At 45.1% G+C, this 26,590-nt stretch overlaps 1 protein-coding gene across 1 annotated transcript in view; it reads right to left on the reverse strand.

The window, feature by feature from the left end:
- LAMB1 (laminin, beta 1) overlaps nt 1-26,535 on the reverse strand; it is a 71,252-nt gene extending 44,717 nt beyond the window's left edge. Inside the window, exons 1-12 of the mRNA XM_005858466.2 lie at nt 26,401-26,535; nt 25,178-25,353; nt 22,506-22,641; nt 18,527-18,600; nt 11,649-11,837; nt 11,494-11,557; nt 7,455-7,657; nt 5,397-5,517; nt 3,180-3,368; nt 2,737-2,916; nt 2,488-2,600; nt 717-796 (exon numbers count right to left, since the gene is read on the reverse strand). Coding sequence (XP_005858528.2) covers nt 717-796; nt 2,488-2,600; nt 2,737-2,916; nt 3,180-3,368; nt 5,397-5,517; nt 7,455-7,657; nt 11,494-11,557; nt 11,649-11,837; nt 18,527-18,600; nt 22,506-22,641; nt 25,178-25,353; nt 26,401-26,437 — 1,562 coding nt within the window. The 5' untranslated portion in view covers nt 26,438-26,535. The remainder of the gene's footprint in view (nt 1-716; nt 797-2,487; nt 2,601-2,736; nt 2,917-3,179; nt 3,369-5,396; nt 5,518-7,454; nt 7,658-11,493; nt 11,558-11,648; nt 11,838-18,526; nt 18,601-22,505; nt 22,642-25,177; nt 25,354-26,400) is intronic.
- Nucleotides 26,536-26,590: the final 55 nt, after the last annotated feature.

The raw sequence follows: 26,590 nt of genomic DNA on the forward strand, positions 1-26,590 counted from the left end.
CTTGCAGAGAGGAAGGGCAGGATAGCTGTCAGAATTGTTTGAATATTTTGGAACTACTAGAGGCCCGGTGCATGAAATTCATTCCGGGGGTGGGGGGGTGTCCCTCAGCCCAGCCTGCACCCTCTCCAATTCGGGACCACTTGGGGGATGTCCGACTGCTGGTTTAGGCCCGATCCTGCAGATATCCTCGCGGGATCGGGCCTAAACCTGCAGTCGGACAACCCTCTCACAATCTGGGACCGCTGGCTCCTAACCGCTCGCCTGCCTGCCTACATGATCGCCCCTAACTTGCTCCCCTGCCAGCCTGATCGCCCCTAACCACCTCTGCCTCTGCCACTGTGGCTTTGTCCGGAAGGACGTCTGGAAGACATCCAGTTTATCCAGTCTAATCACATTACCCTTTTATTAGTATAGATGGGAGTACACTGTTTCCATAATTTAAAAAATACTGTAAAGAGAAAACACAAAAATAAGGAACATCAACACTATTCAAACCAAGAAACATAAACATACTATAAGGTTTCAAAGCTAACTCTTGGAACGAATAAGTCTTTGAAAGCATTGAGACCACAGGGAAAAGTAATGATGAGGCATTCAAACCAAAGGTGAACACACTCTTGAATATCTCCTTCAGAGAATGGATGTCACTCCTCCTAGGGATCAGGAGGGCTTCCCTGGGTGACTGAGTACGAGCGTGTAAGTAAAGCCCCACTCACCTACTGTTCAAGGCTCCCCCAAAGTCACAGTCACAAGGTCGACATCCATCCAAATCGTTGCTCAAGCCCCAATGCTCTGGCTGCAGAACAAAAGATTAGACATCTAAAGGTGGGTTCCTGTAATTACACAATAGACTCAGCAAGAAACAAGTTATGGCGTGTTTTGGCTGTTCCGCCAAGCGTTCATTTGCACCGGGAAAGAAGAAAGTCTACAAAAGAAAGGAGTACACGTATTCTGAAATAAGGACACCCAGGCTGCAGGTCACAGGGGTCAGAGAGGGTTACACATAATCGCACGATAACCCCAGATCAGAGTAGTTTCTTTGCCCTGCAAATAGCCAATCACCATGAGAAGGTAGCAAAGATGCCAATTTTCTTCAATAGAATCACTCTGGCAGTAAGAGAGTTTTGGCAAATGTTTGGCAGGCCTTTAAATTTTTCTTAAGTCAGTCTGTCATAAACTCCATAAAGAAAGTTTTTCAAGGATTTGTTTATGTGGAAACATAGCCTAAAAAGCAAGGACTATTTTCACAACTGAAAGGTGAGGCCATCCCAGAGTCCTGGAACCACTGGAGATGGAAAGAAATGGGACAGACTCCATAGGGGGGTAAAGCGCTCTTATGCCTCAACATATGCATGTTTCCTAATGAGCAGATAAAAACCGGGCTCACCATTTAAATCAGACTTCCAGAAATTTACTTTAAGAATATGCTAGGATATATGCAATATGCATATGTAGTGATCATGTAGTTTGGGTTCAGTAGTATTTCCTCTCCCAAATTATAAAAGCAATCACAAAAATGTTGTAAGAGATATAGGATAATTTTTAAAAATTACTCTCATAATTATTCCACCTGGAATTCAGGATGATGAACTTTTGGGTATATTTCCTGCCAGATTTTGTTTTCCTTGATGAATTGTTTTCTACATAGTCAAGATACCACTCATATCATGAGGTTTGGTTTTGTTTTATTTTTATACCACCATAAGCATTTCCTCATGTTGCTGTTATTTTCAGTGGCAACCAAATATCACACTGTATGAAAGCCCCCAAATTTATTTAACTATTTCCCCCCACTGTTGCTTCTAAGTTTTTTGCTGTGATTAAGGAAAGATGCAATGATTTATTGGGTGATCATTTCATTAGATACATAATATCTAATCACTATGTTATACACCTGAAATGAATATAATATTGTATGTTAACTGTAATTGAAAAATAATCTTAAAGATACTATGAGTCCTCTGGTGAATCCCTCTTTGTCCAATTTTCTGATTCTTTCTTTAGGATCAATACCCAGAAGTGTGATTACTGGGTCAAAGAATATGTGCATTTCTACAGGCTACTGATACTTAGCTCCAAATTTTCAAAAATTATAGCCAATTTGCATTTCTATCAGCAGCATATGCATATGCGTACCAGCCCTTCATTTTGTCTGCGTTAGTCAGCATTCCCATTTTTTGAAACTTGTATTAATTTTGTCTGTAAAAATGGCATTTCACTGAGGTTTTCTTTTACAATTCTGAGAGTGATGGTGAACAGCTTGTCAAAATTATTCCTTCGTAGTTGATGTGTCTCTCTCACATTGATGTTCCTCAGGTGAGGATTGAAAAAAATTTATTCCTTAGTAATTCCTCTTTTGTGAAGTATCTACTCATGTAACATTTACATACAAGGGTGATGACAGAATCTACAATAGGGAAAAGCGTTCCCTTTTAAAACATGTCATATTCACAAGCTACCCACCCAATGCAATGAGGCTTTACCTACCACACACTGGTCACAATGCTGTCCTGTCACCAGACGCTTACAGTAGCAGTAACCACTCTCAGAGTCACAAGGATTCGCGCCAGGGATTGTTCCCAGAGGATTGCAAGCACAAGCTTTATTGAAGATAAAACGAAGTAAAGAAACATAAGCCAAGCGAGTCCGAAGCAGGAGTCTGGATTTAGAATTGCAAAGGAGTCTGGGACTTATGCACACATGAGAACTCCCAAACTTTTAAACGAATGTACTTACATTTGCAACCAAATGGATCTTCGGCACTTAAGCCATAGAAGCCTTCTTTGCAAATATCACAATGTTCTCCTTCCACGTATAATTTGCACCGACACTGACCAGCAATGAGCCCAGCAGAAAAATCCGTGTAACTGTCACAGATTCCCTCATTCTGAGAGCCAGCTGGGTCACAGGTACATTCTAGCAAGAACGAAAAGCACCAGGTTACACAACGTGTGTTTGTATAAGTACATGTATTCCCCTTGTCCTTCAAATGTCACAAAAATAGACTAAAGAAGGCTTTACTTTACTACCAAGTAAATTCCACTCCCGGCATCCTATGCAGCAGATCAAATAAGGCTGAGTCTAATGCCCATACGATGAGTTCCTACAGAAGGATGGTGACTACCACACTGTTCAAACCGAGTCCGACAGGCCCCACCCCGTGGCCTGTCCCCACTTACGTTCACAGAAGTTAGGATCTCGGACGTCTCTCTCCGGGTGCTGATAGTAAAAGGGTTTGCACTGCTCACAGCTGCGCCCCATTGTGTTGTGCTGACAGTCGTCACACACGCCTCCACTGATGTTCCCAGTGGCCAAGAAGACTGCCATGTCAAAGTGGCATGAGCTGGAGTGTTCGTTGCAGTTACACTCTGTGCGACAAGACCAACGTCAAGTAAAGCCTTTTGAAGTCTGTTGACCAATGGAGGGTGGGGGTGGCAGGAAGGAAGCTCACTGTGGAAACTAGGGATGAAGTTCAGGCAAAACAGCAACGAGCCAGAAGGCACCGTGGTGGAAAGGACATACCCACCGATGCGTCACCTGAAATCCCGCGTCAAGCTGGAACCTTCGAAGTGTGGACTTTAGGAAAGAAACTCAACAACCTGCCCTCCTTGGAAGACAATGGGCTACAAAACGTTGAAAACCTTTGGGGGGAAGTCCCCGTGGGGGCTTCTTGGCAGGAAGGCTGTCACTGCCCGGAGGACCCCTTTGGGTCCCGCTCGGGGTGGGATGGGAAGACGTCAATCGCCCCAGAGGATTTTCTAGGCAACGTGTTCCTGGCACAGCCTGCGCGGGCTGCCAGCTTTGAGGAACATGGTCTGAAGGCCTGATTCCCTTCCTCCCCACCCCCACCCCCTCACCAGGCCAGGCTCCTTAGTGAGAACTGAGGTCTGCTGAGCAGCCATCTAGCCGGCTTCAGGGCAGTCTGTTCCTCCTCTAGCCTACTCGGCAGTCATCCTGGTCCAAGCCAGCTTTCATCATCATCTTCGCACTCTCACGGTCAACAATCCACCTGGATCCCTCTTATCATCTCACACTGAAGCTTAACTCAGCGTGGCCCTCACGGGGCTTTACATTCTAGCCCAGTGATGGCGAACCTATGACACACGTGTCAGAGGTGACACGCGAACTCATTTTTTTGGTTGATTTTTCTTTGTTAAATGGCATTTAAATATATAAAATAAATATCAAAAAGATAAGTCTTTGTTTTACTATGGTTGCAAATATCAAAAAATTTCTATATGCGACACGGCACCAGAGTTAAGTTAGGGTTTTTCAAAATGCTGACATGCCGAGCTCAAAAGGTTCGCCATCACTGTTCTAGCCTCATCTCTCCCCGTCACACAACATGTCCTGGAGACAGAGAATGTGTCTTATCCGCTGATGTCTGAATGTTGCCCTTGATACATTGAATAAAACCTTCGAATCATTTCCCAGCCTAGATGCTGTGGCGGTCACCAGATGTCCCTGGGGCCTTGTGCTAAATGTTGTTCTCCTTATCTTAACTCCCTCCCACCTTCTCCCCTCCCCTTCTTCTTGTAATCTAAACCAGTGGTTCTCAACCTTGGCTGCACATTAGAATCACCTGGGAATCTTTTTAAAATCCTGATTTCTGGGCCTCATCCTCCGGAAATTCTGTTTCTTTTTTACTAATGTTGTGGCCCCACCCCAAAACAAAGAAACAGAATTTCTTTCCGGAGGATGAGCCCCAGAAATCAGGATTTTAAAAAGATTCCCAGGTGATTCTAAATGTGCAGCCAAGGTTGAGAACCACTGATCTAAACACTCTTAACCATTCACCCAGGGACAGCTGGGGTGTATTACTAACAAAACCTGGACCACTCCAGCCCGAACTGCTTTCTGAACTTCTAGAACAGCCCTTCTCAGTGGGGGCAGAGGCAGACACGCTCCGGAGGGGAGGACAGTATATGGGAATCACTGTGTGTGGGGTTAGAAGGGTGGTGGTGTGCAAACACCTCTGCCCAGAGAATCCCACGGGGATGGATGGGTGGAAGGAAACCAGAGGCTGCCGCTGGGCTGGCAAAGAAACAAGGCCAAACATCCTACTCCATAGCCCAACCTTAATCCTCTACCAGGCCATACTTTTCTTTCATTTTTCTCTCCTGGGCATCTTGCCTCCAAAACAGGTACAATGTCAGGGACAACATCTTCGTCTTCTACTGAATTTGCTAAACACCTAGGTGCTGCTCAGTAAATAGTAATTTATTAATTTAACTGGGTGAATATTGGTCTCCTAAGAGTATCAGGGTAAAGCTGGGAAAAGGGTAGTAACTTTTTTTTTTTTTTTTCCAAAATAGTGTACTATCACCTTCTCTCTTACCAAAAGATGGAAACTGGTGTCTGAATTGACTCAAAATGTCCCTCTGGCTGAGACTTACTTTTACAGGCATGGCTGTTCCGACCTTCGGCTGGTCTCCATGGTAAATCATGGTAGAAGTCCATGCACAGTTCACAGTTCAAGCCCTTGGTATTATGCCTGCACATGCAGTGGCCATGAACCTTGAAAGTTGTAAAAACAGGAAAGAGCAGAGTAAGAGGTATGCCAATGGCTAGATTTTTCCACGATCAATGGAAAATATAAACTCCTTTTCATACCACTTCTAAGCTCTAGTGCACCACAGTGCGGGTTTGTTTTTATTTGATTCCTCCCCACGGTGAGTTCCATCTATTTTGCTGATGGCTATAGCACTCATCTCTAGGAACTGTTCCTACTATATAATGGAAACTCAATACATATTTTGTTAAAGTATCAATGGAAAAAACCCAGATGAAGGAAAATAGTAACTTAAGAATATTTTAAAAACCAAAAAACTAGTTACTTATGAGTTAAAAAAATGTATTAAGATAGAAATCAACAAAAGTTATAATGGAGAATTAAATTATACACACCACTTGGGAACAACTCACATTACTGCAAATTTTGCCACTTATGCCATATGAAAGATATTTGTTTGCTTGTTTTGTTTTTTTACTTCTGGCACAGCACTTAAATTTTTTTCAACCAATTATTTTACATTTACATTCTTCCTTTTACATTTTTTTTCCCTTTAAGAAAGGAAATATAAAAACTGAGAAAAAACATACACATTATTTTGCTTTATGAGGGCCCATGATGCACTATTTTGCATTGTGTCATTGCAAGGCACACTTAAGCCCCTGTGGCACATAAACCATAAGTTCTCCCAGCCTACCAAACGGCATGTATGCGGGCATCTCACCTTAACACTAGTCTCTGCAGAATGGAATTCGGGAACAGGACAGACAGGTCCACCCTGCACCCACTTTGACAGGAATGCAGTTAGCAGAAGACTAATATCATGTCATTACAAGGTGGTTTCACAGAGGCTGAAAAATAGCTCCAAAGTACATACCACAGGACTCTACAGTTTCTGAACAAACAGTCCAATGCATTGTGAGATGCATGACAGTGACATGACTGCAAGACATTAGCTACACACCCAAAAGGCTACAGCGAAAGTAAATATAATCTTGACAGGGTTCACTGATGTCGCAACAAGATTAGGATAAGTCCTCCCTCTAGGCTCCGTTAAAAAGTCAACTTTATGCAACAACTTCTCACGAGAGTGAAGGGAAGACAAGTTTTAGACGGTGAAGTGCACTCAATCCTGCACCTTCTTCGATGGGACTAATAAGCCTTGAGAAGGCAAACAGCAAGCCGTCAAGGCCCAGCCTTCATCAGGAAGGCAGGCCCGCGGTGCAGAGGAAGGAACCCTGGGGCAGACTCGGTTTGAATCTCCATCTGTCACATACTTATGTAGGGCCCTCTGGCAAACTCAATGCCCGGGCTCTTCTAATAAGGATGGTTGGTTTAATAAATCCTGTCTGGCTTTAACATCATATGGGTCTACAAGAATTATCATTGTACTTAGAAAATTGGTAAAACACTCTATCTTAATCCATTTTGCAAACCACCCAAATCCCCAATTTTGGAAAGTACATGATTTAAGAACACAGGGGAAAAGGATGAAACTAGAAGATATAAAGAAACAAAGTCTATTTAATTCCTAAATGATATTCTGTGGTTCTAGGTTCAAATTTCCAGTCTCTTTGGACAGGGATCAATTTCTGCCTTCTAGCATGAAGACTGGAATGCTTGTGATTTTAACCTCCCCTAAAGTAAAGGAAGGTGTATTGTAATTTAGAGAACGTTTTAATATTTGCTGATTAAAGTATCTACTGTAGTATCAGCCCGCAGCAACAATCTCCAAAAATGAATGCAGTGTCTATGAGCAGTCCTCACGTCCTCAAAGTCCAAGAAAGTCAGCAAAGGGAAAATCAACTACGCTGCAAAGGCCTCATTGTAAGTCTGGAAAAATAAAATGCCGAGAAAACGTGAAAGGCTCATGGGAAGTCCAGCTTCCATTTTCTTCAGATTCACCTGTGTAAGCAGAAAGCCGCACGGAGCATTTGCTTACCATTCCTTCCACCTCTTCGTCGACTCCATCCACGGGGGCACATTCGCTGGCATGGCCGTAGCAGAAGCAATTTCCTCGAACCACCATATCATAAACTGCATAGTAGTACTTCTCCCGGATTTCCATTCTGGAATCCAAAAGGTTATCTCCCAAAGTATGTAGTTTCACAAACTTGATTCTCAAGTTGGTGATTTTTAAGAGATCTATGAAGGACACCAAGCAGATGAAACGTCTGAGCAAACAGGCAAGATTTCTTTTGCAGCTACACATCGTTTCTCTTTACCAAAAGGCATGACAAACTAAAATGGCTTGAATCAAGTTTACCCTCCTTGTCTGATCTCGATGATCATGATAGTAAAGTTTAACATGATGGGACAGTCTCTAGAAGACAGACAGGCTACAGCCTTCCCATTAGTTTAATGAGAACATTTACTCTGTGATGGATTTGTGTGCAGATTGATGTTTCGAGAAGAATGGAAGAGCGGAGACATTTATGACTGAGGTGGCATGACTGTCAGAACCCATGGGCACACAGTAATCTAACTACTGCAATGCCATCTGGTTCCTGTAGCAACCAGTGCCAGTCTGGAAATCAGAAAATTCCATCCAGGTGGGAAAGGGTTTATCAAAGCACCCAAATTCTCATTAACAATCGTGTAAGATAGTTAGGAAGAAACATACAGGGTGGGGCAAAAGTAGGTTTGCAGTTGTTCATATAGGAAATAATACAATAATCTCTCTATATATAAAAGCCTAAGTGACCTTTACACCCGGTTGATAAATAATACAATAATCTATATATATAAAAGCCTAAGTGACCTTTACACCCGGTTGACCGAACGACCAGTTGTTATGATGCACACTGACCACCATGGGGCAGACGTTCAACGCAGGAGCTGCCCCCTGGTGATCAGTGCTCTCCCACAGCCAACTTCCCATGCCAGTCAACCTCCCACGGTCCCTCCCCCTGGCCAGCCTTGATCGCCAGCCAGGCCGAGGGACCACACCCGGGCATGAATTTGTGCACTGGGCCTCTAGTTAATAAATAATAATACAAGTATAAACTCTGTGTTTTGCGTACTCACAACTGTAAACCTACTTTTCCCGTACCCTGTATTCCTGTATTTATTTTTGGAGAGGTAAATACTATCTGAAATTCCCCACCATTTAGATGTATTGCAAGTTACTAAAATAGATTTAACACTATAGGATAACCACACCCCAGGTACAGAATATCTCAACCAAGTTTTGAAGCAACATGACGATCTATAAGTTTCTTTGTCCTAGTTTTATAATACAAACTTACCAATATAATTACCAATAAAATACAGTGTCAGAAGGATAAAGGAGCTTAGCATTAGCATGATGGGGCAAATGGTTTTTTTCTCAATCTCTCTTATTTTATCTTCTTTATCCTGGGTCTATAGATCTATGCTGATTATAGAAGCTGGGCAGCCAGTTGCATTCTACAGTAACTTTATAAACCAAGAGCCATTCCACCTTCTGATCAGTGTTTTCATTAATTACTAAGTCGCTCTTGCTACAGTGGACCCCACAAGATTGATTGTTCCATCTGCCCTCCCTCTTAGCTCTGTAGCCTGAAACTGCTCCTAAACTTTACTTTCATTTCTGCTGATGCAGCCTTATTTTTTCCCCAGCCTTCTAATTTACAACACAAGGCAACAGGGAATTGGCCCAGCGAGTCAGATACTTTCAAAGCCTAAGTACAATTTTAAATACTTATAATACATGCATAGCTTACAATAGAGACGATAGAGGAGCCGTGGGTGGAAAGAGAAAGTCCACGACTCCATGCATTAAAGTTGGGCTCTTTGTAAAATCAAAAACTAAACAGAGAAACCGAATGGAATTTATGAATGCCAACATTTCCTCCTGCACAAATGCTCCTACGTAGAAAGAGCACAAGCGCCCATTGACGAGGCCAAACAACAAACTTGAAGAGCAGCTGGAGTATTTAGAAACCCTTGAACTGATCTTTGTGGAAGCCCTCAAAAGAGCAAATACATTTAAGGGCAACACGTTCCCCAAGTCCCACAAGTTTCACCTAAAAAGGAGTAGACCGTGAGTCCTTCTAGGGACATGGCACTGGGGCCCGGGGCTGGGGGTGAGGGGTCATAGGAGCCCAGGCGGACATTTCTCACAGCTGGACTTTGACAGCAGGGAGGGCAGGCCCCACAGAGCTCACTCAGAAATCGCACAGGGCTGGACGTGCCACTAAATATTTGTTTTACAACAGAATGAAAGAGCAAATTGCAGATCAGAGACAGTCTGGGCCACAGTGAAATTAAATTAAGTGGGGAAACAGCAGTCTCCTGGCAATGTCCCCTGGACTTCTTCCATTCTCCTTCTCCGTGCTTCAGGCTGGGGGCTCCGTGGGGCGGGGCCGTGGTTAAACAGGCCATGCCCAGCTGGGAGATAAGGATTGCTCTGCCCCACTACCTGCCTGTATGCAGCTCAGCAGTGGGGGGAGGGGGGAGCCCCACCCTTTCATGCTGACCGGGGACCAGGTCCTCACAGGACCTAAACCACCGCTGACAGCAACAACAGTAGCAGCGCAGCTTCAACCTACCGGACACTTTCTATGCGTCAGGCATGTTGGTAGGTGATTTATGTACATGAACTCACTTTCCCTCCCTAACAACCCTAAAGTCAATATTACTCTCTCCATTTACAGATGAAAAAAAAACAGAGGCTTTAAAAGTTTTAAGCAAATGACTTGCCCTAGGTCACAAAGCTATAATACGCTGGCACTGGGACTGAAACCCAAATCTGTCTGACTCCAAAGCCCATCCTTGTAATTAGTGCATAGTCTGCCTCCCAAAGAGATCTTAAGGTAATTCTGAAAAAATCGTAAGCATGGTTATTGAAGGCTGCATAGAGCTCTGAACTGAGAGTCCTAACTTAGGGGTTTAGGATCTGACATTAATGCCACCTCTCTCTCTGAGCTTCAGTTTACTCAGCTGTAAAACGGAAACACAACCCTCACTTCATTGAACATATTGAACGTGGCTGAGACTTCTGATTTCACTCACTATTTTTTCTTTTCTCCCTTTGACATAAAAGCGCTAGTCAAGAGTGTGAGAGCGCATGGCCATCTAGCTAGAGTTGTTCCGCAGCGTAGCCTGCAGTATAGTCATGTGACTAATTGTGGCCAATGAGATGTGAACAGAAGTGATAATAGCTTCTGTGTCACTTGCCCTTCACTTCCTCCCCTCCCACAGATTGGGACAAAGCCATTGGTTCAGTTCTAACCATGCGGACAAATAGAATAAGACAGAAGGCACCTGGGAACCTGGGTGACCTACTGGCTAGGGTTCCCAGATTTAGCAATAAAGACACAAGATGCTCAGGTAAATTGAATTTCAGACAAACCATCACTTTTTAGTATAAATATGTCCCAAATATCACATGGGACACAGTCATACTATGGGGTATACTTGTGCTAGTCACAAATATTACATAGGACATAGTTATACTAAAAAAATAATTCACTGTTTATCTGCAAGTCAGATTTAACCACGTGTCAGTCTGTCTTTTATGTAGTGAGCCTACATGTGGCAATGGAGCGCCTCTTCTCTGAAAATCCCTCTGGGTGATTTTGTCAGAGAGAAATAACCTTCCATTTACTTGAGCCACTGTATTTTTTGGGACACTTCGTTACAGCAACTTAATGTGTGTGTGTGTGTGTGTGTGTGTGTGTGTGCGCGTGTGCGTGTGCTTACACACACATACTAGTAAACATATATTATACTGAGCAAAATAAGTAAGGTATTATGACAAGCATAACTGCTTGAGTATTATGACATCAGTCTTTTACGCTTATCAAAATGTATTACCCATCAACGAGGACTTTGATTACTGCCAATTTCGAGTTTCTGGTAGGGTTGTGCAGAGAAGAAAAGAAATGAAGAGGGCGGATTTAGCACTGTATATTTAGATTCTGGGTAGCAGTGCTCTGGCTAAGAGTTCTTCCATGATTGCTATTTTCCATCAAACTTTTATTTGAAAACAAGCTTACTCTGTATCCTTGGACTATAAGGATCATCTATTTTGAAAGCAGGATCTAAAGCACGAAATATCACCTAAAAATAGAGAGAAGAGTAATTGGTATTTCTGCAATGATCAAAAACTAGATTTGCAAGTAGAATGCAATACAAAAAAGGGCAAACAAACCTCTCCTTCTGTTGAGGGTTCAATGTCAGAATATCGGGAATCACAAATTATATCATCGACGTTCTTCATGGGGCCCGTTGAAACGCCCGGAAATGAGCTCTCACAGTCATACGCGAAGTATCTGTACACGCCCCAGGTTTTCCCAAAGTCCGACGATCGTTCTATCAGCATCGCGGCTGGGCGGAATGTCTAAAGGCAGGGTGGGAAAGACTCATTTGATGTTTTTCTGTTGTTGTTTTTTTTTTAATCTCAAATGAAAATAACACTCAACTGTGTGCCACAACCATGAATGCTTGTGGCTGGTATTGCAGACAATAGCTGGATGTCAAGTACTTCAAGCTGTTCCACGGAACCTCTTCTTGCAAGGAAAGTGTCTAGCCTCTAAATTTTGCACTTTCTCCCACCCTACCAAAGACTAGTAAGCTGTTTCTCTTTAGAAGCTGATTATAAACAGGCCTTAATAGCCGACAAGTTTTGATACATTTAGTCACCAGGCCCATAAGATAACTGGTTAGTATGAGTGCTTATTCTTTCCATCTTTCATTTAATTATTCAACAGCTGTGTAATGCCAACTACTCAGTACCACACACTGGTCTATATGCTGTAGATAGTCCAATGAGGTACCAATATAGATATAAATCATTTACGACACAATACATCAAACACCACAGTAGAGTCACATGTGGTGTGCTTTGGGAAAACAGAGGAAGGAATTACTAACTCAGGAATCTGGGGAATCCACTCCTTAGCTATACACCCAAAAGAACTGAAAACAGGGACTCGGACCGGTGTGTGTACATGAACGTTCATAGCAGCATTATTCACAACAGCCAAAAAGTAGAAACAACTCAAATGTCCACCAACAAATGAATAAAATAAAAACAATATACATACAATGGAATATTGTTCGGCCATTAAAAGGACTGAAATTCTGATATTTCCTACAGCACAAATGAGCCTTGAAAACAGTATAGTAAGTGAAATTAGCCAGGCACAAAAGAACAAATATTTCACTTACATGAAATGTCTTGAATAGGCCAGTACACAGAAATAGGCTAGAGGTTTCCAGGGGTTGTAGGGAGGGGTCAATAAGGAGTTACTGTTTAATGGGTAGAGTTTCTATTTGGGGTGATGAAAAGTTCTGGAAATAGATAGTGGTGATAGTTACACAAGGTTGTGGCTATACCTAATGCTACTGAACTGTACACTTCAAAGGGGTGAAGAGGGCAGAGTAGGAAGGAATTTGTTTGCCATGCTAAGGGGTTTCCTTTATCTTTATGCAATGAAAGGGCAACAGATTTAACTGGACAAAATGAACTGATCAGATTGCACTTCAGAAAAATAACTCTGTGGCAGAGATACTGGACACGGGAAAAATATGAGACAAGGAAACCAAGAGACAGAAAAAAGGTCTTAACTCAAGCCTTACAGTTTGAATACAGATAAAGGGATGGGATTGACTACTGAAAATGCAGTGAAAGTAAAATATACTTGGGGATCAATTAGGTTTCAGTGGAAAGGGAGGGAGAGGAAAGAAACACAGGCACCTGAGCTTGGGTAGCTGTGGGGACTGTGCTGCTAATAACAAAGACACAGAAGAGATGTGAAGGCATTTGGTTTTGGACTAATGACATGTGAGGCATCCACATGACGACACCCACTGGACAATTGAAAACAGTGGTCTGGCACACAGCTGCAAGGATGGAGCGTGAAACATGGATTTGGGAAACACTGTATACATACAATATTTGAAACCTCCACATAAATAACTTCTCCCCACAAAGCAATGGGCAAGCCCTGGCCGGTGTGGCTCAGTTGGTTGAGTGTCGACCTGTGCACCAAAAGGTTGCTGGTTGAATTCCTGGTCAGGGCACATGCCTGGTTGCAGGCTCGATGTCGGGGAGGTTGAGGGGGAGCAAGAGAAATGAAGGGGGCAGCCAGTTCATGTTTCTCATATCGATGTTTCTCTCTCTCCCTCTAAAAACAAAACAAAACAACAACAAAAATGGGCAAGATAAAAGAGAGCCAGTCAGTGCTCCAGGAAAATGCATCAGCAAAGGGCTAGACAAGGAAGGAGAGTGGTGCCTTGAACTTTATATTATTTCATTTAACCTTCTGTTATGGACTGAATTGTGTGGTCTCAAAATTCTTACGTTGAAGACCTAACCCCCAGAATCTCAGACTGTGTGCTTGGAGGCAGGGTCTTTAAAGGAAAGAAGGAGAGGGGTGCCTTGAACTTTAATCATATTATTTCATTTAACCGTCTGTTATGGATTGAATTGTGTGGTCTCAAAATTCTCATGTTGAAGACCTAACCCCCAGGATCTCAGACTGTGTGCTTGGAGGCAGGGTCTTTAAAGGCATAAGTAATGTGAAATGAGGCCATTACAGTGGGCCCTAATCCACCACGACTGGTGACCTTATAAGAAGAAATTAGGCTACAGACATGTATAGAGGGAAGACCATGTGCAGACACAAGGAGAAGACAGCCATCTGCAAGTCAAGGAAAGAAAAGGCCACAGAAGAAACCAGCTCTGCTGACACCTTGACCTGGGACTATTGTCTAAGATAGCGGTTGCCAACCTTTCGGACCTCACGGACCACAGTGGTCCACAGACCACCGGTTGGCGACCTCTGGTCTAAGCCACCCAGTGTGTGGTACTTTGGATGGCAGCCCTAGGGAACTACTTTGGCCTCACAACACATTTGTCTTACGGATGAGGAAACTGAGGCTCAGAGATATCAACTGACTTGCTAGCTATCGGCAGAGCTTAGATTCAATCCAAGCTGAATGAAGACCAAACCTATCTTTCTGCCTCCGTAGCTAACGGCATAATAGAGGACTGAAAATGGATGTCAGAGAAGAAGGAACGAGAAGATAGAAATCCTGGAAACTGAGGCAGGACAGAGGTTTAGGGGGGTGTGGTGAACAAGGTCAACTGGAAATAAGAGATGAATTAGAATGAGCATTGAAAGTAGGCAAAGGCTTCAACACTGATGAACAGTGTAAGTGCATTTTGGGACGTGAAGTCAGATTCCAATGGAGGAAGTGAAGCGGACCTTGCAGACAGACACTTCTGAATTAAAACCAATGCCCAACAGAAATCTGGGCAACAACTAAAGGTACATTCCCAGACCTCCTCTTGCCTCTCTTAATCCTGGTGGTCTTTTCCACTGATAAGAGGAGACAACTGTCCGATAATGAAGGTCACATTTTGACAGTCTTTGATTTATTCGACTAGTTGTTCAAGTCCTTTTTTTTTTTTTAACCTATTCAGGAATATTAAAAAATGATACTTTATTAGAATTTTAAAGTAAGGAGGGAAACCCCAATGGCTAACTGAACCAGGGCACACTCCCCATGAGAACAGCTCCTGGGTGGTGATGTTTGGGGACAGACCAGCCTGATGTCTGTGTCCTAAGGGAGCAGAGAGGAAAAGCCTCACAGCCAGTCCTGGCGAGGCTTCCTTCTCCCTCCCTTCTGGAAATTTCTGCGTCCCAAAGGGCCACCGACGGATTATCCAATTTCCTGTGGAGTTAAGAAGCTGCTGGAAACGAGAACAACACATTTTACCTACAGAACGGAAGCCTTTCCACGCTCTCTGCTTAGTCACCAACCTCTTCAGGCCTCACACTGCTGCACAGCTGCCTCTGAATTTATACTAAATAAAAGAACTGTGCGTTTGAAAACATCTGGCTATAGGCAAAAACACACCGAGTATATGCTAAATAAATTTTGCTAGCCTAAGAAAACACAATCCGCTTAGCAACCAGCCATCTCCATGGCAAACACGATTAAGAGTGACGTGTATTCTTCATCCTCACCCGCTTCCTGTCCTCACCATTGTTAATACTATCACTACCCTCTAGCCCAGGGGTGGGCAAACTTTTTGACTCGAGTATCACTACCCTCTAGTTCAACTTTTTGACTCGAGGGCCACAATGGGTTCTTAAACTGGACCGGAGGGCCGGAACAAAAGCATGGATGGAGTGTTTGTGTGAACTAATATAAATTCAAAGTAAACATCATTACATAAAAGGGTACGGTCTTTTATTTCAATAGTTTTATTCATTTCAAACGGGCCGGATCCGGCCCGCGGGCCGTAGTTTGCCCACATCTGCTCTAGTTACTCAGCTTCAACATCTGAGTAATCTTTGATTCAGCCCTTTCCTTACCCTTCCTTCCACTGCTCAGCTCCTCATCTTTCTCCAAGTCCTGGCTTGAGTGACCTTTGATTCTAAGGGGTCCAACTGACTTTCTTAGAAAACGGGCTCCACCTCTGGGCGATGATTCTCAGAGGCAGGAGTAGCAGGGGCAACGGGATATGTGTGATCAGGAAAGCTTCCCATTATGCTTCCCAAGACCTCTGGGCTGCAGGAGGCGGCTCCCTCCTACCTGAGGGTCACAGACAGCCTGTGTGTGGACACCAGCCCTCTCGTCAGCCAGCCCTTCCTCCACACTGACCTCAACAAGAAGCCCCCGAGGTTGTCCCAGGCTCTCCTTCGCCATTTCCGCTCGACTCCCTCCCTGAAACACAGGTCTCAATTCCTTGTCAATTGTTCCCTATTTCCTATGAAGTTCGCATTCCTCAGCAAGGAGTCAAGGTCCTTCTGTCATCTTATTTCCCTTCCTCCCCTCACGGCCCACAGCAAATCTGCACTGTACGTGCTGAACAAGCCTTGCCAGGAGAGTCCCACCAGCAGGGCCTGTTCTCAGACTGTTTCCTCTGCCCAGAAGGGCTTTGCTCCCACCTCCTCCCACTGAAATCCTGCTCATTCCCCCTGGCCCAGGTCCAGTGCAGCCCCAGTCCTCGCCCCATGAAGCTTTCTCTCCTATCCCAGGCTCAAGTTACTCTCCCACGCCTCCGTGCTAATGTACATGATCTGAACTTCTGCTATGGCAGTTGGCATATTCTGTCTTGTATTAGAAGTTATTTGTAAGTATGTTTCTTCCCTAGAAGCCTGGAAGCTCTGGGTGGGCAGCAACTCCTCGATCTTTATAAAGCCCTGGCCAGGATGGCTCAGTTGGTTGGGCATCAGCCCGTGCACTGAAAGGGTGCCAGTTCGATTCCTGGTCAGGGCACATGCCCAGGTTTCAGGTCTCCATCTACAGTAGAGGTTGTGCAGGAGGCAGCTGCTTGATGTTTCACTCTCACGTCAATGTTTCTCTTTTCTCTCTCTTTCTCCCTCTCTCTTCCTCTCTCTCTAAAAATCAATTTAAATTTTTTCCCCCCAAAATCCCATGAAGCCTGGGCCAGTTTCTCACAAACACAAGATGGCTGGCTTCATTCCCTTATTCTCTTTTCAGTAAATATTTGTAGAGCAATTATGTGCCAAGCATTAGCATATATACAAATGATCACATTTCCACTATGGGCCCGGGTAGCAAGATTACCCCTATAACCAGAACAGAGGGGTATGTCACACAACCTCATAACACAGGTGTTGTTATTGTTCCACTTTACCAAGGGGGAAGCCAAAGCTCTGGCCACACATGCCAGGAAGGGGCAGGATGGGGATTCACACCCAAGTTTGTCCAACCCCACATAGATGTTGCTGTTTACACATGAGCTAGAACCAAAAGGATGAGTTCTCTCTCATAAAGTCTGACAACTTGCACCCATTCTTCACATCTCAGTTATTAAATCACCACCTCCTCCATTTGACCTCCTGCACTTTGGTGCAGAATTTCATCCTTGGCCCACTGGGTTCACGTGAATGAGTTTCAACTACAGAATATGTGCCCCAAGGACTTTTAGATAACAAAAAAAAATCTCAGAAGTACCCATGTATGTAAACAGAAGCCTCTTCCAAAGTAAAAGATAGGACCATAAACATTAATAAAGATGACTGAGTATATTCAGGTGTCACATAACATGAAGGCAATACCCTCATGCGTAGCTGAGTGTTCATTTCAACTGCCAGGTTGAGTGTGCGATCAATGAAGGGACGAGAGTAAGTGAAGGTGTTTCGTGGAAGCCCTCCCCACCCTTGCGGTATCAGGTGTCACAGTGTAAACGGTCAGCAGTAACAGCAGGGAATGAGCAGCCCAGTACCTCCCGGTCACATTCTGACCTCCTCGCCCACCCCTGCCCCCGCCTCCCAGGCTTCAGGAGAGGACACAAGCGAGACTTTCATGGCCACCTGCCCACATGGTCAATCTACCCTGGCACCCTCTCCAAACCCGAGAGGGGGTAGATAAGGCCCCCGACTCCCACTGAAAACTATTCACAGGTGATTTTAATCGGAGAAGTAATAAGTAAATGATGGGTTTTGTGTGAACCAACATGTACTCTAAGCCATGTGAAGTCTGTCATTTCCAGGCAGCTGCTGAGAAGGAAACAAAGGGACTTTGTACAGAGGCATTCCCTGGTCCCGGAGTCATTTTACATCTCGAAAAGAAAAAGAACGAGAAAATCCACGCTTAAGAAGGCCTGCACATTTCGTAAGGAACTGTACACTGTTCCCACAAATTCTGCAAAACCTTGGAAACGAAAGATAACACACTTCCTTTCCAGTTACCAAACTCAGCATTAAATCATCAACACAAGCGATCAGGGAGTTACTCTCCAGATGTTTTATTGCGGTTGGGAGAGTCAGAGCTGCCTCTCTCTCCCCGGGGAAAGAAAAAGATACCTAGTTAAAAGTTTACAGTGGGAGTACCTTAGAATAGTGGCTTTCTCTGCTTATTGCTGTGTAGAGTATTTACGCATAGTTATTCATGCCCGTGTTGAAAAACCTGCTCAACTATCCCAATTTATAGCAACAATCATATTTAAGTGCCCATTTAGGTCAATTCGCAACAGGCATCGGTTTTGAAAGTGGGAGTATACGGTGCTTTCACGTGTCATTTGTGAGAAAGTTATGGATTCCTTACCTTGAAGGTCATTATGAGATGAGTAAAATGGAATTCTGCTTCCAAATCCAGTTGGATGGTTACATTTTCCACACCTATGGATATTTTTAAATAAAAAGGAAACAGCAAGGTAAACAGGCACATCTGTGAACAATTGAGACCATTAAGTTATTTTTTTAAAAATATATTTTATTGATTTTTTTATAGAGGGGAAGGGAGAGGAATAGAGAGTTAGAAACACCGATGAGAGAGAAACATCGATCAGCTGCCTCCTGCACACCTCCCACTGGGGATGTGCCCGCAACCAAGGTACATGCCCTTGACCGGGATCGAACCTGGGACCCTTCAGTCCGCAGGCCGATGCTCTATCCACTGAGCCAAACCAGTCAGGGCCCATTAAGTTATCTTTACGCTTCTCACAGAAAGCCTCTTTGCCTTCTACCTTAACCTGAAGGTGCAGACAAGACGACCATAAGCCTCTGCCCCGCCCGGCTGGCGTGGCTGAGTGGTTGAGCATCAACATATGAACCAGGAGGAGGTCACAGTTGATTCCCAGTCAGGGCACATGCCCGAGTTGTGGGCTCGATCCCCAGTAGGGGTCATGCAGGAGGCAGCCGATCAATGATTCTCTCTCATCATTGATGTTTCTACCTCTCTCTCCCTCTCCCTTCCTCTCTGAAATCAATAAAAAAATTTTTTTTTTTTTAAAAAAAAATTCAGGTGGTAAAGCCCAAGTCCAAGAATCCTCATCTCCCACACACCCTTCTGGAGCTCAGCATGTGGAATCTGTTCCCGGGAATAAGGCATCTGGCAGAGTGCCTCCTGCTGCATCAAGGACATCTTTTCTTAGGAAACATCTCCCCACCCCTCTAAGCCAAGAGGCTCTCCAAGGGGAAGGAGAGGGGCACTTCCTGTGCACAGTGGTAAAGCCCAAGTCCAAGGATCCTCGTCTCCCACACACCCTTCTGGAGCTCAGCATGTGGAATCTGTTCCCGGGAATACGGCATCTGGCAGAGTGCCTCCTGCTGCATCAAGGACATCTTTTCTTAGGAAACATCTCCCCACCCCTCTAAGCCAAGAGGCTCTCCAAGGGGAAGGAGAGGGGCACTTCCTGTGCACAGCAGGGACTGGGCTTGCAGTCTAAAGCGCAAGGGCACAATCCGCCTTCAGAAGAAACACAAATACTCCCTTTTCTCTGCGTAGCAGCAAGGAAAAGAACTGAATCTACCACATATGTTAGTCATACTCCAATTTAGAAAAACCCAGCCCTGGTGGAGAAGGCTTTGGATGCATTTCCACAACTGGAAAACAATGCCAAAGAGACAAAGGGTCGGTCCAGTAAACAAACGAGCCCAGACAAATACTAACATCTCCCCTTTCCAGGGGAGAGCCTGCACAAACACATGAGTCTTTGCACCAGGCCCCGAGGGTCCATCAGAGCGGCTTTCACAAACTGAAAAACCACTGGGATTCCAGAGATGGAAAAGGCCTGCCACCCCAGCCCTAGGACCCTGCCTGTTTGGGAAAGGAGACCTTTCCAGCTTTCCTACACTTCAGAGAGCTTTGGGGGTCCACCTTCCAGAGCAAAAGAAGCCTTAAGTGCAAGAAGACAGGAATGTGTCGGAATGAATCATGGCACTGGCGCTGGTGTATTTTCAGGAAACCAGCAGGACTTTTGAAATAAACTCTCGTGCTGAAACTCTACCATGTCAACGGGGGGAGGGGAACGTGGTCACTGGGATGGATATGCGTTAGTTGGGAGGTTAAAGCAAAACATTATAGTTATACTAACTTTATCTAAATTCTTAAAAAGAACCACATTATAAACCTGTTCTGGACATTTCCTTTCAGATGAAATGTTAGCCAAGTCACCACATGTCTCCCCTCTCCCAGGCTTTTAAAAACTCACAATATTTGTTCAAAGTGAAGAGATAACGAAATAACATAAATACCAACAAGACTGGTGCCATTTCTGCAACATAAGACCATGTGCTGCAATGTGTGGCCTAAAAGCACATTCCATTTTAGATTTACAACCTAATAAAGCACTACAGTTGTTTTGTGTGTTTTTTTAATATGGGAAGAAAAATCCATGGAGAAAAGAAACAAGGTCATCTTCCACAGGGTATCTGATTTCTGTCAGACCTAGGAATGGATCACCTTGGAGGGTAAGTTAAAAGTAGCTGTATATGCCGAGCCTGATTCTATGCCCGAGAACTGATCATTTAATGCCTTCATGTAAAGCTCATTTTGGACAGAAAACAGATAAAATCACATTTACAAAGAAAGTCCTTAATTGTCAACTATCAGACAACAGAGAGATGACAGGGGACAGTAACAATCGGTCTGGCTTTCTAAAGACCACGTGCCATCAGTCTCGTGCCATCTAATCTTGTGTCAGCGTGACAGAGGAATCTAATTGAGAAACACTTCCTTTCTGGCATTTGGCCTCTCTTGCCACACAAATTAAAAACCGTAGAAATTTTTAAACTCCTGATGTTACCAAGAAAAACCCCTCCTCTAGAACTAAAGCACCTGTTCTGGACATTTCCTTTCAGATGGAATGTTAGCAAAGGAGACCTTTGCTGACCTTGATGAACTATTTTACTGTCTATCACCTAAAATGGGAACGGTCCCCATTCTAACGCTCATGCATCCTTCCTCTGTCTCTCCATTTCACTGGAAGAACGCGAGCAGTCAGGAAATGCTCAGTCTACTCATAAGCTTGTGCTGTTCCAGAAGTCCTTTGTGATTCAGGAACAGATTTACAGAAACTTCTCTTTCACCCTGATCTATCAACCAAGACATCCTCCTATCAGAATTAACGAGGCTCTGACTGATGCATGCTCTCTGCGGACCAGTCTCTCTCAATCAAGCTGGTAACCAATGGCGTCCTAAGGCCAACCAGTGAATAGCCAACCCTCCTCAGAAACCAACAATCTTCTAGAAAGCATGTGGGATTTTATAGTGGATGATGAGGAAGTCTCCTACGAGTTCTTTACGGAATGATGAATGACTGCCAGCATCCACAAACTTCTCAGGTGTAGGGCATGTGATAATGAGATCTAGTAGTGTCCATGCTCAGGTTCATTTCTGAAAGCTCTTTCTCATATTTTTTAAAAATATATATTTTATTGATTTTTTACAGAGAGGAAGGGAAAGGGATTGAGAGTTAGAAACATCGATGAGAGAGAAACATCATCAGCTGCCTCCTGCACACCCCCTACTGGGGATGTGCCCACAACCAAGGTACATGCCCTTGACCTGAATCGAACCTGAGACCCTTCAGTCCGCAGGCCAACGCTCTATCCACTGAGCCAAACCAGTTAGGGCTCTCATAATTTTTTTTAAATCTAATGAATTACGAACATCATAACTCTACCTCTATTCCCCAAAGTTCACATTCAAGCTTGAAACAAATGCAAAACTAATTTTGGCTTAAGTCCACAGCAATAATAACATTATATTTGATGAATTTATTAAACCAAAATCCAAAAGGCAAAGAAGGGACAAAGGATTGAAAGGGACACACTCACTGGGGAAACTGACTTGGGTATATTCATGTTGACCGAGTCTTTGAAAAACCACATCCAGTGCTTATTTATAGCACTATTATTAAGTTTTCTTTCGATAGAAGGAAGGTGGTGATAGTGGTGGGGGGCTGATTCTGCCCTTTCATTTGGGATTGATCAAAATGAAAGATGCTACATTTTTGTGGAAGAAGAAGGGCCTGAGATAGTACAGGGCCTTCCCACGCCCTCCTCAGCACCTGCACACACGCCCCAAAGGCCCCCTCAGAATGAGGACTACGAAATTCTTTGGTCTAGCATGAAAGACTGCTTTCTGATAGGAAGTGCATGAGAAGTTAGTGCTTCGGGCAGTAAATCTGTCAAAGGCCGTGATCACAGGACAGAGGAACCATCGTAATTATAAACACCCAGGAGTTTGTAAACCCCTTTCAATCACATTCCACAAACTTGTTCCCACACAAACCACATACCATTTTCAGATTGCCACCAAATCTTAAGGCGGTTTGGAGCAAATGTAGTGACCACATTTTCAATGAGATGACTGTCAGGATTGAGGGTCTCATGATAAGGATCTTGAGAATTGCAAATGAAGCATTTTTTGTCCTCCTGAAAAGCAAAGTGAGTTTCATGAGTCTAGGAAACAATATCTCTCTCTCTCTCTCTCTCTCTCTGACACAATAAAAATCAAGCCCACAATACAAAAATCAAACCTGCTCGCTTCAAGAAAAATGAATGTGCCACAATTACTTAAATGACATATCACATGCCTTTCACTTCAATTTACTGAGTATGAAATTCTGAAAATTTCTTCCCCTCTTGCAAATTCAAGGTCAAAAGTAAAAGAAAGCATTGTTTCCACCAGCTATTAATGTAATTAAAATGAAATTTCTAGGCTTAAGGCTTAATCTCAGTAAATAGCTAGAGGAGTTTAGTCTTCAAGGAAAATGCAGAAGAGGTCTCAGAGAATTTTTGCTAACATAAAGCAAACTGAAAATGAAAGGGGGGAAAAACATACAATTCATTTGGTCCTTATTTTCTAAAGCCTACATCAGGCAGAAACCAAGTATTAGGCAGAGGTATTGAAGAACCTTTAGGAACTACAGAATAAGATTTCTTAGCTTCTACTCTGCCCAAGCTGTGAACCAGTAGCGGTGGCCTGCAGACTACCAACTTCTCAGGATATCTGGGGAGGGGGGTACCAGGCTGCCCTACTGTGTTGGGAGCACTATAAACTGTAACCAACTCAAAGAACACCAAAGTGGACCTGGACTGGAATTGAGGCATACTTTAGGTCTTAGAGTAGCTTTGAACTGCTCTCGTCTCACTTTCCTTCTCCCTAAAATGGGGGCCACAGCCACTCTGGCATTGGGTCAGGAAAGTTCAAAAAACCCTCTTTGTCCTCCAGCAGGGCAAATCATCAAGAGCCAAACTTAATCGTTCCCCTCTCCACAAGGGGCTCTGCTCTCTACCTAAGTTTTCTGAAATGCAAATTAACCTTAAGTCTGGAAATGATGCCGAGACTGAAATCTATAGAGACCCACACACACATCTTACAAATAACATTTAAGCAAGGGTGATGTTCCTATGAGGACAATATCAACTGACTGTGCTTTTACAATTTATCTCCTTCCTCCCAAAAGGATTTAGAGCCTGGCAAGATGCACTAATGAACTAACTTACAGAGCGCAGAAGTGAGGAATGCAATAAGACCCTGAACAAAACACATAAGCTTCCTGACTCATTTAAGTTTACACCCACTAAATGCCTGAGGAAAGTGCACACCCAGGCTCTTTCTTTGGGCTCTGATATGTGGAGAGCGCTCCACCATTTCTTGGGTAGTCATGTGAACCAGAGTCCAGCGCTACTTGCTTTCAACACAAATGGTCCAATTCTCCTTCTGGTCAAAGCTGGTTTCAGAATCGGGGGATTCATGTACAGGAAGTCCAGGCCTCTGAGATAAATGTTGGCATAAGATTCTAGGTAAAATTTATATGCCAATAATAGAAAAAGTAACATTTATCTTCATTAACTTGTAGTCAAGGACACGAATACTGAAGAACAATTACCAGAACTTACAAAAAGGTTAATTATAGCCTCCCTTTTAATCAGGAGGAAGCAGTCTAGACATCTCTGCACAAACCTGGAAGCAAACGAGTGGAATCCACTTTACCACATTCCTTTGGTTTAATTTATCAGGTCTCCAGAATGGGCTCTCCTTCTGCTGTGGAAAGGTGACTCCAGCCTAAGGAATCTAACTGTAGGCATGCCACCCTCTGTCCTGCTCCTGGAGGGCCGGTGTACAGGTGGGTGGAGCGACCAAAATTAGAGCAATTGACTTGGAACTGGCCCCACCTGTGAGACCCACGTTCTGCTTGCTCCAGAGACCAAAGATATCAGTCCCCTTTTTAAAAATCGAGGAAAGGGATTCTCATTCTGGACAGTTTACACTTTGTCTTCTTTTAAAAATTGGTTTTGACTTTGTAAAAATGTGACTTGACATCTAAGATCTGGTTCTACTTTTAGAAACAGAAAACACCCCGGAATTTCATGTAGGTCCTCACGGTACCATGGCAACCAGCGCATTTTGAAAAAGAAAGCATCTGAACTTGATATCTAATAAAGGTAGGTGGGAAAACAGCACCAATTAAGGCAAGGAAAACAGGTCCGATGATTGAAGAGACCTTACAAGGTGTCTGTGAAGTGCTGGAATATCCTTCATCCAAGTGCAAGGTTTGAAAAATAGAAAATCCCAAATCACTACTCATTATTTAAAAAAAGAAGAAAGAAAAAGAAGAGGGCAAACCACTTTTCATACACATTTTCCAAAGGGGAAAGATTTAACCACTCACTCACTCCTGGAACCCCTGGGTTTAGGGCGCGGGGCAGGGGCCAGGTCTGTCTGCAGCTCTGCCTCTCTATCATGCCTGTGCCGGCAGCGGTGGCGGCAGGAAATGTTTGGCGGATGCAACTGTGCAAACTGAGATGGGGCTAAAGGGTGAGCTACCAGCCGAATCCGGGGCCTCCCAGGCTGGCCGGGCTTCCTATCTGGATCGCTGGCAGGATGTGGAGTCCCCGGGGCCTGCCCCTTTGGTCTGGACTGGAGGAGGTGCGCGCAGAGCGACTGGAGGCTCTCCGCCCTCACCTGGAGGTGGCTAACGATGCAGTAAGGCTCGGGCTGGTGCAGCCCGCACGTCGAGGTCACCGAAAGCCGCTGTGCCCTGCCGATGAGAAGGTCGCCGGTGGCTGGGTAGCAACTGCCCTCCGCGCAGCCGTAGCTAAACTCCGGTTCTTGAGCGCGCACTCGGATTCCGAACACGGCTGCGGAAGGGGCAGGTGGAGGGGTGGAGAGGTGGGGTGGGGGATTCGGAGTAGGCAGCGAGCCCGAGCAAAAGGAACAAGCAGGGGCAGAGATAGAGTAGGTTTAGATGAAAGCAGCATGCATAGAACAGACACACAGTGGAGAGGTGAGTGTGGGGAAGGCAGGGACGTGGAGAGGAGGAGTCGTATAAAACACACACGGTCCCAGGTTTGTCCAGCGGCCAAGGGCATCGCGTCCACCCTGACCTGCCCCGGGCACAAAAGATAGATGTGCAAACCCACCACTTCGAGGTGACTGGACTTAGGCACAGAGAAGCGGGCATCTGTGCTGGAGTGTGTGCGAACCCGCGTGCACGTGGCAGCCCGTGCATCCTCGCAGTGAGTGCGAGTGTGTGCGCGCGGAAATCTGTGATCGTGGGGTCACAGAAGAGTGTGTGCATGTGTGTGCGCAAAGACCCCTGGTTTGAGGGGCGAGGTGATGGGCTCGCGGGAGACCCCGCTTTCCCCGAGCAAGGGGCGAGCGGACAATCCCTGAGGCTTTGGAGCGGCTTCAACGCTTCGCCATTCCGGGGAAGCTCCGCGTCCAGCTGTTCTGGCGCCATCCGGGGGCAGACAGCGCCGGTAATGAAAGCCACATGGCCCCAATCTGTTCCCAGGATGAAGCCTGCGCTCAGCTGGGGCACTTTCCTGGGAAATGGGTTCCCGGGGAGCCCTCCGCGGCTGGCCCTGCCACCCCAGGGAGCCTGCCCCGCGGTGGAGAGCCCCAGCAGGGACGTGCCGAAGGTGTAAAGTCCCGCGCAGCGGCCACGGGATCCGCAGCCCTGGACCCGGAGCCCAGGGGATGCGGGTCGGCGATGATCCTCGTGCGCCGTCTTCAGCCGCCGCCGAGGGCGCTGGCATTTAACCCTGGGCTAGGGGGTAATTTCCACTCCTCTCCAGCCCCTCTCCCGATCCCCCAGGCGCCCCCGAAGCTGGGTCAAACGGCCAGGGGGTGTTCGTCGCCCACCTCCAAGCCCACCCCTTCCCCCACCGTTTCCTCGGAATTACCTAAGACACAGAAAGCGAGCACCTGGAGCAGCCCCATGTCCAGTCCCTTGAGCCGAGGGGACCCGGCGGAGGAGCGATCACCGAGCCGCCTGCCCTGTCTTCCCGTGGTCCTTTCTGGAGAGGTGGAGTGGGGGGAAAATGCAAATGTTCAGACAGAGGAGAGGGGCCCTTCCATTTCCTGCCTCTCCCA

Source organism: Myotis brandtii, unplaced genomic scaffold (assembly GCF_000412655.1).
Source record: "Myotis brandtii unplaced genomic scaffold, ASM41265v1 scaffold1186, whole genome shotgun sequence".
Lineage (NCBI taxonomy): Eukaryota > Metazoa > Chordata > Mammalia > Chiroptera > Vespertilionidae > Myotis > Myotis brandtii.